Source organism: Notothenia rossii (genome assembly GCF_949606895.1).
Source record: "Notothenia rossii genome assembly, chromosome: 12".
In the NCBI taxonomy this organism is placed as follows: Eukaryota; Metazoa; Chordata; class Actinopteri; order Perciformes; family Nototheniidae; genus Notothenia; species Notothenia rossii.
The window spans coordinates 14,550,531-14,562,128 of record NC_136911.1 but is presented as its reverse complement, the minus strand read 5'-3'; the positions used below and the strand labels follow the sequence as shown (position 1 = coordinate 14,562,128).

The window sequence follows — 11,598 nt, the reverse complement described above, 5'->3', positions numbered from 1 at the left end:
TATAAACAGTCGAGCGAGTACTCTTTCCGTGCACATACGATCTTCGGGTTGAGGTTACGCCAAAGCGAGGGCAGGAATCCCACAATAGCAGGCGGAGAGGATTTTTTTCTTCCGAAGCGGAGCTTGGCTAGTGGCTGTTTGAATCAAAGGGAAGCAGAGGGAAGGGAGGCTCTGTGGGGAGATGTAAGATGGCAGAGCTACAAATGTTGTTAGAGGAAGAGATTCCAGCCGGTAAAAGAGCGCTTGTGGAGAGTTACCAAAACCTTACCAGAGTAGCAGACTACTGCGAGAACAATTATGTCCAGGTAAGTGAGTTAGCACGTTATCTTCAACCTCCTTTTGTCGTGAAAAGCTCCGGATTGAATTGGTTGTTGGGACAGGAAATGTGGATAAAGAAGCCGGAATGATCTCCTCCGCCCAAAGCTTGGAACTGTAATACCAGTCTGATGCCTTTACAACTGCGGGATATTTAGATATATTGTATGTTTTCAAACTATTAATCACATTTATTCCGTTTACTGAGGGTGTGTCTACTTTTTTTATTATTACAGTGGGTCGGTTCAAAAACTGCTTCCACTCTCACTGCTGATAGGGAGGCCTTTGAGTGTTAACGTTACAGCAGCAAGTTTTAGCTGTTATAATTATTTATTTTGTATTTAAAGACACTAGCAAGATATTTTATCTAGTTTTTTCCCCTTATTGACATTGACCAGGACATTGGTTGGCATTGACATGCAAACCTAGATTTGTGGGAAACTAAATGTCACATTGACAGTACACGTCTACATGAATATTGTAGTAGCACAAAGCAGTCCATGCCATTCCATAAGGTCATTAAACTCACCATTTAAAACCACAACAGTCCCCATTGGGATACTACAGGAATAAAACATTGGAGGTATATAGGCTACATTATTGACTTGTAAGCACTATTCTATGTCAGTGCATGGCTTTTATTGTTGCTGCATTATATGTAACTAAACACATTTTAATGCCACATTAAAGCCTTATAAATGCGTCGAAATCTGTGGAAGGCAGCTTTATGGAGAGTTTATTTAAGCTTGGTTTGCAGGCTTGCAAATAGGCTGAGGGAGGAATGTAAAGCCTTTGTTAGTTGGTCAATAAAGGTTGGAGGTATTGATTTTTCTCAACTTATCCATGGGAACAGACCTTACTTTGGTTTTAATGGGGCATCACAGCTTTCTCCCCGGTTATTTGAGTTATTTTACCAAAGTAGCTCATTCTGTAATTCAAGTTCCTGTTTTGATAGGTTACTAAGGATAATTTTACATGTGTCATAAGGAAATGACTCTCAGCAAAACTTCATACATCGTTTTGTATTTTCGTACAAATATATCTGTGGTAAGCCACATCTTAAAAAGTCAGAGCTGCTTTTTGAATTGCACTGAGTGACACACAAACTGTGGTTTGTGAAAAAAACGTTTTAACAGGAAGACACACAACCCACAATATCAGCTGCAGAGGGTGTGTCCATTCCAGCTGTACTCCCCAAGGACTCCCTGTAATTTAGTTTTTGTATTGTCCTCAGATGATGTGGTATTGTGAAGCTCAGCTCTGAATGTTGCTGTAACCCTCGCAGACACTACAGAACAAGAAGGTCGACCATTGTGCCCCTTCATGAAGTTGATGACGTTTTTTTGTTTCTCCCCATGATGGTTTTAATACAGGGTAATAACTAAATGTCCTTGTTGTGGATCTTGTTTTCCACAGCACAATCTGACATGAGATAGGGTCATTGAAAACTGATTTCCCACCATGACTCAGTAACAAGATCTATAAGAAAGTAGAAGCAATGTTTTTTTGTCAGATTTTCACCAAACTTTTTTGCAGGAAGTTTTGAAGACTAGCACTGCTGTTATTTTCTGTCCAAACAACAGTTGCCAATAGCCCAACTTTGTCGCTGTTCATTGATGACTTTTTTTAAAGCACATTCCTACATACCTACATACTGACAAATAAGGAGATGTGTCTGGCGTAGAGATTATTGTAAACTACTAGAAGTTGGTGTTGACTTTGGTATTCCACAAAGCATAGGAGCTGAATTGGTTAGATAATACCTGATTCAATGCATAACTTTGCATTTGTTAGATGAAAAAATAGGAATAACTATACGGTTTTTATCTGTATTGCTAGAAGTACTTGCTTTTAAATCCATGGCCCTATATTTAAGGTCAATACTGACACAGTTCTCTTGCTCATTAGCCAGTACTTTGTCCAAACTAACTTACAGTTAGACAACGTAGACAATCTACATTATTAAAACACGATGATGCATCCTTGTTCAATAAGGAACTGAAATTATATTTACATCTGACAACCTCTGTATTAGGGCTGCTCAATTAATCGTATTTTAATCGCGATTACGGCTTGCAACGATTACGAAAACAACGTAATCGAATTATTATAATTATTTATTTTTTTAAATAATTTTTTTTTTTCAGTTGAATCATACTTAAAGTTCAGGGTAATCAACTGTTAAAAACATACAGTTCACATTTTTTTTCTCCAATAAATGGATGTTTTCAAAGTCAATGAATAATCGCATTTAATAATTGCAATTACAATTATTGACCCAAATAATCGAGATTATGATTTTTGCCATCTATCACCATTTCAGTGTGTGTACATTTGGTAAATGGAAGAGGCTCCATAATGATCATATATCATCAAAAGATAAACATCTGAACCAAGATCCAAACTAAAAAGATGTACAGTATGTGATCTAACACAAGCTAAAGGCTATAAAATGTTTTGTGCGTCTGTCCTTGTGTTTAGTCAGAGCACTCTTTTTAAACGCTGATGTAAAAAAACCAGGATTTGAGGCTTTTGGGCACACGTTGCACGCTCTGTGTGAAACGAGTATCAGACTAACAGTGCACTTTTCATAATCCCTCTCTGTGTCCGTAGATACACTCTCTCTCTGCCTCAGACAGACACACACACACAATCACAGACGCATACACTATGCACTCTGAACTAAACCCCGCACATATCAACATGCCTCAGCATGAATCGGCTCGTCCTTTCAGCACTCCTCCTTCACATTTCCATCCCTCCTCTCCTCTCTGTGTTCCTGTCATGGAGGCTGTGGTGTTGGAAATGTTCAGTGACGTGTAGCGTGGCTCAGCAGGCTGAAGCAGATGGAGAAAACTGTCTTTAAGTAAGAAAAACAAATCACTGCCCTACTTTTCTACTTGATAGTGACTTTTGTTTGAGTGTTTAAAACTGTGTGTAACTTATGACACACTAACAGCTCAGAGTTATGTTTCCTGTTTGCCCCGCTGACCGGAGACTGCCTCCCTGGAAATGCCTTCAGGAAGTGCCTTTAAAAACAGAGCCAAAACACCCTTTTAAAATGAAGATACACTCACAGAGATGAATCTGACGGATCTAGTGTTTCTTATTTATCTTTTTCTTATTTATTCTCATCCATTTAGGGTAGTCTCACTGAAGAAAAACAACATGTTACCTGCTGCACCATTTACATTTATTTGGCTCATTTTCGGTTTTGTCACTTTGTTTAACCTCTGGGACAAGGACACATGCACTGTATGCAGAGTAGGCCACATGGCCATGTTGGCAGGAAGACACACTGAGAGGGCTTGTCACTGCTTAGATCAGGGGTGGGGAACCTTTTTCCTCTCAAGGGCCATTTCAATTTTTTCAACATCCTCCGAGGGCCGTACAAATGATTGACCTCTGCTTAAAAGTACTAAAATCACAGCCCATTCATTTTGCCTTTCTTTCATGCTATGCAAAGAAAAAGCAACCTCTTAATCCAGATATTTTACCATGACTCACGCATGCATGCATGTGCACGGTTGTGGCATGACCACCAAAACAGAAAGATATGGACACAAGATGTGTGCAAATGTATTTAGTTTCCTATCCATGTGGACATGATTTAAGTGTGTGTGTGTGTGTGTGGGGGGGGACCTAACCTCCTCTAGCGGGGTCCGGGGGGCATGCTCCACCGAGAAGATTTTTTTTTTAAATGTTGAAGTTAAAAGTATCAATCTGGTGCACTTTGAGAGCAACATTAGGAGATCTATGGATACATCTCTCAACACCCATATGAAACAGACCTGTAAGCATATTTACTTTTTATTTATGGATATTTTACAAATCACTCTCCTTTCAAACTGTATTCTTCTTTATTAATAACAACTTTTTTTTACTGTCATATAGTGTTTTATACCCGTTTACTTTATTCTCTTATTTTTGTATAACTAAAATGATCATATAAAGATGTGCCTTTACCTCACTGGTTGGAGAAAAAGCTTCTTATATTCGTTAGCATAGCTAGCTAACCAGATACTAATAACAACAAAGTTATTGACTGTATGACAGATGAACATATCGCCACTGGGCTTTCAACTAAGACACAGCCACGCAAAAGCTGCGGCATGTGTACGGCTCCTTATGGGTACTGCTTGGAAGTGCTGGAGCGACGTTCTGGTGCTCTCCGTCAGAACTGCACCCCTGTCAGACGAGACATGTACCACGTGATGACACGTTAGGCTCTTGTTGTGTTCAAGGACCCTGACCTTGGCCAGGAAAAACAGGCACTCGCTTTGTTTAATTGGTTTGCGGTCTAGATTTCTTTAATTTTTTTCTTTTTTGCGTGTGTTTATAAATTACCTCGAGGGCCGTACCAAATGGTCTCGCGGGACGTATATGGCCCGGTGGCCGGAGGTTCCCCACCCCTGGCTTAGATAAACAGTGGGACTACAATCCATTTTTTTTTTTTTAGATATTAGGCTGTTTTTGATTTACTTATTGACAGAAAATGTATAGGCATCTTATGGATGTGTAGCATTCCTTTTTCATATGATTGTAAATCAAATATATTTGGGTTTGAGTCTAAGAGCAATTTAAACGATCCATTTATGTAATTGCGAGCTCTGATAATGACCATATTTTGCCATAGATGCTTCTTTATTAATTTCATGAATAAAGCAATGAATTGATTAAACACTCTGTCAAACAGTCAATTGATAGTACTGACAAGTACAATACCTCATTTAAAAACCTCTTGTGTCAGCAGCCTATTGGTATTTAAAGCTTGGTTACATGTTATTCTTTGAGAATATGGCTTGATATCTCATATCTATATATATCATAATATATTGTAGCCCCATCATATCCCTTTCAAAATGGCCACATACTGTATTTATCCTTCCACTTACAAAACATGTCGGTAATATATTTTCTGAAATTGATTTTGTGCCATTACCAGGAACTATGGAGGAAAGGTTGGATCATCGGAATACAGTACCAGGGAAGAGGGAAATGGAAGTAAGATTTATGGCAAATCAAGAGGTCATATGTCAGATGAGTGTCGCAAGCTCAAGAGCATGTGACGCTCCCTGCTGAGCCAGCATGATGCCCACTTCTAGTTCTGCTCCTAAATAAGCAGCTTTGAACTGAGGGCTGGTATGTGATAATCGATGCAGGTAGCCCCTCGCGAGAGTCCTGGAGATATGTCCTCTCCGTGTCCTGGTCATATAACCTTACCTGTCCTGCGCTGTTTTCCAGGTTTATTAATGCTACCCTGGAAGAGAGCAGGTGGTATATCTTTTTTCAGCACTGCTCTGTCTCTCTGGGTTAGTCCCTGTTTCCTGTCCTTCTTTTTGAGTCTTTTTCCATCTCTCCCTCTGCCGAGTGGCCTGGTTTTTCTCCCATCATGCTGAAGCCTAGCGGCTCTCCGCCTACAATTTGGGCCCATTCATCCTTTTGGACCACCTGTCACTCTTTCCCCCTCAGCTCACCGGAGATGGTTTGGTCCAAACTGTTGGACTGATCTGTTAAAGTCTGGTTAGACTGTAGGAGTTTAGAGGAATTAGGCTTATACTGACATCTTTGTATCAGTCAACTCTCTGACTGTATGTATGCCATAGTAGTGTCAGGTTTGTATTGATAGCTAACACCTTTTTCTGTTAAAGTGTGAAGAATTTGCCCAAACACTTTCTGTGTCAGGATGAGGAAGCAAACATGAAGAAAAGCTTGTGAAATACTCATGTGGTTGTGTTTATTTGTTTATAAGTTGAGTTTGTTTTTCCAGGAGTTTAACTTTCTCTGCCAAAGCCCTTCACAAGTCACTGCTGAAAGGTTAATGAGTGTCCTCCATGTGCACACTTCCCCTATGTGTCTCCTGCCTGACATACTGAAGGATTTTTTAATTGTGCACTGGCAGATCTTCAAGGTCAGGTAGACCTTATGGCCTTTCAGTCAGCCTCCATCTGCCCCGGAGGAATTAGCAATTCAAAAGGTGTACTGCAGAGTTTTTGTTTTTCAAAGAGCTACAAGCTAACTCAAGAATGGATTGAAGTTGAGTCTGCAGGTTTTACTTATGCTTAACACGTCCCAGTGTTGCTTTCACCACAAAGGTCTTTTCAGGTGGCGCTAAGTTTCTCACAGCCTCATATTTAAACGTTTGGATGTGAACTGATTCTGAATAGGTTTTTAATGAGTTCCTTAGTGTTATCCTCAAATGTAACTGGAACTAAGATTATGTTCTGAGCAGGACATGTTACAGTGGATACATAGATGTGTCAGTGATTGCTGGTGGACAACTGAAGTATTTGCAACATTTATTTCATTGCAAGCATAAGCTTTCTACAGCTTTACAACCCAACTAGTTTGCTCGATATCCCTGCAACTTTTCTAAACTGCATTGGAGCTGTCACTTTATTTGAAGCTAAAGTTTCCTTAAAGTCCTAAAAATGAAATATCCATCTGAAGTATTTCATGCCCTCACACCCTCAGTGCGATTTACAGCAGTTTTATTTGAGGTAAAACTAGAACACATGGCTGAATGTAGCATATCCATTCAACGCCATGCTGCCATACAGTGACGTTAGCATGACAATACATCTGAAGTCCCCTTGCCGCTCGGGTGAAGTAGAAAAGACTCACTTGAAAAAGGGCAATTCTAAAACATAGTTAAGAATTTGGTTCCATCATATGTGTTGCTTTGGATTGAATACAAACAAGGTAAATGTTAGTTCTTATGGACCTACCTGTTATAATGGCTCCAATCAATATTGCTCTTGCGAGACTCTGCATTTTGAACATGTCTGAAGTTGATATGTCATCGAAATGTAGTAGAGTGGGTGTCGTAGTAGGAAGCGACAAATCTCTTTTTGATGCAACTGGCAGTCATCATTTGGTTTGACCTTTCATCTGTTTTCTAAAGTATCACTGTGTGCACTATAGAAGGATTTGACCAGGAAAAAGCCACATCCTAAATGTGTCTTTCTTCTCATATCATATTCATTAGTGCTCCACCTTATTCCCAATCAGCTGCTGAATGTCAGACAGCCCCATCAGTATAACCACCCTCAGAGAAGTAGCTCTCAGCTGTCTCACTTATCCCACCGCGTCCAGTCTGCAGCGGTCAGCAGTCGATACAAAGTGCTATGTGAGCTCTTCGACCTTCCAGCTGGACTTACAGTCACTCTGCTCTTAGCTTACACAAAGTACCACTCCTACTTGGTGTTTTTGAGGGAAAACTCTCTTATATCTTTTCTAAACTGTTTAGTATACAGACAAATGTTTGGTAGCTCCCTTACAATGTATGTTTTTAATTCCTGACACTGTAGCAGAGCTCTCGAGCAACACTTCAGAGTTGGAAGACATGTTGCAGGATTCCAAACATTCCTGAACGTTTTTTTTTAGTTCGAGTGCATTTCCCCTCCGGCCAAGTGGGAGCACATAAACACAAATGTGCCTGTCAGCTGTACAAATCCAGGGGCGTATTGCACGGTATAGAGTTGTCATACTTGGTGCCGTACAAACAGATGTAGCATGTTATTGTAAGTCTTTATTTTCATCCCTGTGTAATATTTTTGCGATGTTCCAAAACTTTAGAGCGCATGATCCAGTGAAAAACCCACATGAGTTTCGATTTAGACAATTTGGTATCGCTTCCCCATCCTCAGATCTTTTATTAGTCATGTTCGGAAGAATACTCATTTTGTCCATTTCCTATTTCTGCTTCTGGGTGGATGGGCAGCTACACCTCCTCTCACCACTGAACAGTTTGGAAATCTGAATCCTTTCCTCCCTGGAAGCACCACCTTGTTTAAAACGAAGCATCATTTGACTTCAGTGACAGCTAATAGCCGTTATCTTGCTAGACTGGATGGGTGTCGAAATTGGAGGAATTTTTCCAGTTCACCGCCTCAAACATTTCCCATGAAACTAATCCACTGCCACTCCCTTTTTGCTTCCAAATAACAGTTAAGATTGCTACTGTGACTCTGAAGCTGTTTTCAAGCGGCTTCTAGATGATCTAGCTTGCCTCAGCTCCTAGCTACAATTTGTGCGTGTGTACAAGGACAGTGCATTCCTCTGTACTCCCTTTTTAAACCCAGCTGAGGTGCTGACAGCCTGTCTACTACTGCCTGGATACTCTGCAATCTCTTTCAGTCATTACTCAGCTCAGAAATATGAGATAAAGCGCCCCAGGAACTAGGGCTGAACGATTGATCGATTTTAAATCGAAATCGCGATTTGAAATGATGCGATTATCAAATCGCAAAGCCTGCGATTTTTTTTTTACATTTTTTTTTTTTATCCTTCTTCTTGTGTGTCAGTCATCCACACCAATCAGAAGTGCTGTGCTCCACATGTACCAGCCATTGTTAACCAATCAGAAGTGGCCCGTGATAGAAGGTGATAGACAGATTAATCCAATCACCTGCCAAGCCTTTTTGAAAGTGCCTGCCCTTTCCAAATGGCTTCCAATGGAGCTCTCCTAGATGGTTTGGTGAATCAAACCATCTGAGTCAGGTTAGTAATGCTCCATCACATGTGTTGCATCTACTACAGGGTGAATCTTAAACTGAAGCTTGACTTTAAAGCAACCCAACGGAAGTTTCATGTAAGTTTAGTTCTTTCACTCGTAGCTCAGGCAGCGGGGGTGCTTGAGACGGGAGCATGTTGATACGACCTTCCTAGCCGGAGATATGGCCGCATGTTACAATAAACTTCTGTTGGGTCGCTTAAAAACAAATATCGCAAATCAAATCGCAATATTTGTCTGAAAATCGCAATTAAATTTTTTCCCAAAATCGTGCAGCCCTACCAGGAGCTCACCTCATTCTCTGCATCTCCTGCTTTGTGTAGCACTCAGCTCTCGGGTGCTGTTATTTACCTTTTTGTACCAGGCAAAAACACACCTTTTGTTCCTCTTCTGGTGATGAGCTCTGTTTATCTATTGTAGTCCTTATCCGTTGATACCATATGTCACAGGGAGTCACAATTATTGGGTAATTAAACAACAAATCCATTTTTTGAAGGAAATACCGAGAGCTGTCTTCCGATGCGTTACCAAGTCGAAGGGAGGTACTTTGAGAAAAATGACAAGAAGCTGATTTCACCGTTTACCCATTTTCTGACATGTTGTCTCAGTTTATTTTAATCCTCCTTTTTAAGAAAAAGATTCTTGGTGCAACTGATCGTGTTGACTGAGCTCTGGATTTGGAGAATTGCAGTTACAGTATGATTAACGCAAGGCTTAAGATTCAACCTCATGTAAACCATGAAAGAAAGGCATAACCTCGGTCAACCCTTACCATTCAGCGTATCAACTTTCTTGTCCAATTCATCTGATTTCATTGTGGCTGTAATCACTGTGTCACTGGGGAAATTCAAGTAGAGGGGATGACTCTTAATGGTCTCTTTGGTGCCCAGTAAACAGCTTATGATTTGAAACGGATATTCATCTTGTGCTGTGTCATCTTATAAGACAATAAGTTGGTTCATTGTGGTCTAGCTGTTGCAGAACAGACACATTTTCCTTTCACTTATAGGAAGCCCTGTCCTTGTGATTCAAATTGAAAGAAAGCTGTTACTTGGTGAATGAAACAAGCCTTCACACAGAATGCATGAGTAATGACAGAGGATTGGACACATCTCTAAAAGGTACTATTGTAGCTATTGAAAAACATTGACTAAATATTGTGTGGAAGCATACCTCAATTGAATGTTTGCAACAAATGCAGGACAGGGATGTCTCTCTTTAGACGTCGAGCTGTAAGATATTAAAACCAAGTAAATCAAGCAGTTTCCTATAATGTTACAATCTGCATTCCAAATCCTAGCAAATAGCAGCATGTTTAAATTAAGACTTTCTAAATATATATAGATATACTTATTTCTTATACAGTTTTTTGTTGGGTAACTGCATTGTCACTGCTGCTGTTTGTCTATGCAGCTGAAATATATTGACAAACTAAGTTAGGGGTACACTAGCTTTGTAGTATTGTCCTTTGATTGGAATAAGGGTGCTTTTTTTAGAGATTGCTAAAAAATGAGTGGTTATAAAGGAAGCTGCAGATGCCAAGATACCCAGCATCATTTCCCAGAATGCATGTTTTCAGGGAACCCTCCCTGCCCTGACATCTTCAAACTTGTAACACAGACTTTTATAAATGTATATTTCAAATAAAACTTTATAAAGACCCCTGATCTCTAACTTGCAGCTTTATATGTAGGCCATCAGTCCTGCACAGGCAAGCATATGTTTTCCAGTAATCTGTTAGAAATGTCCCTATAAAGTAAAAACTGCATCCTCTGCATTTTTTTTTTTTTTTTAAATATGTGTTCATGCCGCTGCAGCTTCATTTACCACACTGCATATTGCAGTGTCAGTAGTAGGTGTCTGTGTGTGCACATAAATGAATGTGTTTTCAACAGATGGCCTTATGCTTCGAACCCTCTGGAGGAATCTCTCCTCCTTTCTGAGGCTGTTATCACTCAACACATCTGCCGCTCTGATTCCCACTAAAGGAAACACAACTAACACAGTCATCTCCTGCAGCCACCCAGCCAGCAGCTCTCCAGGTCACGAGCTTTTAGCCCTTTGGATTGCTTCAGGATTAGTTGTGCGCTGCCATAGTGGAATCAGTAATGAGACACGCAGTTACATGGTTGTTCCTATGACCAAATGTTCCCTTTTCTTCTGTTTTGCCCCCTTCCCACTGCAACCAGTAATCATGGCTTCCACCACCACCTACCCCCTGCCACGGAAGCTTATTATCAAAGTCCGGTGTCCCCCCTCCAGGCAGCGCTCTTTGGACTCCGCTTTATGGGCGGCAGTGTCGTGATGAGCCTGCAGAGATCAAACAGGATGGCTCAGTTTGGAGCTCAGCTCTTTGCCCCAGCCTGTTTGATGTGAGGTGATTCCTCAGAAACCACCGTTTTTCTGGTTAAGCCACTTTTTGCCTCTGTAACCGTCATTGTTATTCTCTGTTTGGAATCATTTGAAAGGAGAATGAAACTGTGGAAAACTATCTGTAGCCCTATTGTGCCATCAATGTTGAACTGGGTTGTCAGAATTTCCGAGTTCCCAAACAGTCATTTCCACTGACAATCCTTACTTAAAAATAGAGATGGTTGCTCCATGCTGCACCTTTAGTGAAAACCGTTGTAATGTAATCTTTTTTGGCACCTCTGTCTTATTAGTCTCATTAAAACAGTCATACATACAGCACTGTCCAACTCCTATCTGAGGATAAGTTGTTGTAGCATTTGTATGCACAGAATAGTTCTCGTCAAATATTGCTAACA

General features: G+C 40.4%; 1 protein-coding gene across 5 annotated transcripts in view; it reads left to right on the top strand.

The window, feature by feature from the left end:
- Positions 1 to 67: 67 nt before the first annotated feature.
- The window catches only part of abi1a (abl-interactor 1a), a 51,500-nt gene continuing 39,969 nt past the window's right edge, over positions 68 to 11,598 (top strand). For 2 of the 5 annotated variants that reach the window (XM_079662224.1, XM_079662225.1), the window contains exon 1: positions 69 to 305. In XM_079662224.1, coding sequence (XP_079518350.1) covers positions 189 to 305 — 117 coding nt within the window. In that variant the 5' untranslated portion in view covers positions 69 to 188. Of the gene's footprint in view, positions 306 to 11,598 lie in introns of all 5 variants that reach the window. The other 3 variants (XM_079662223.1, XM_079662226.1, XM_079662227.1) reach the window with 3 other exon arrangements.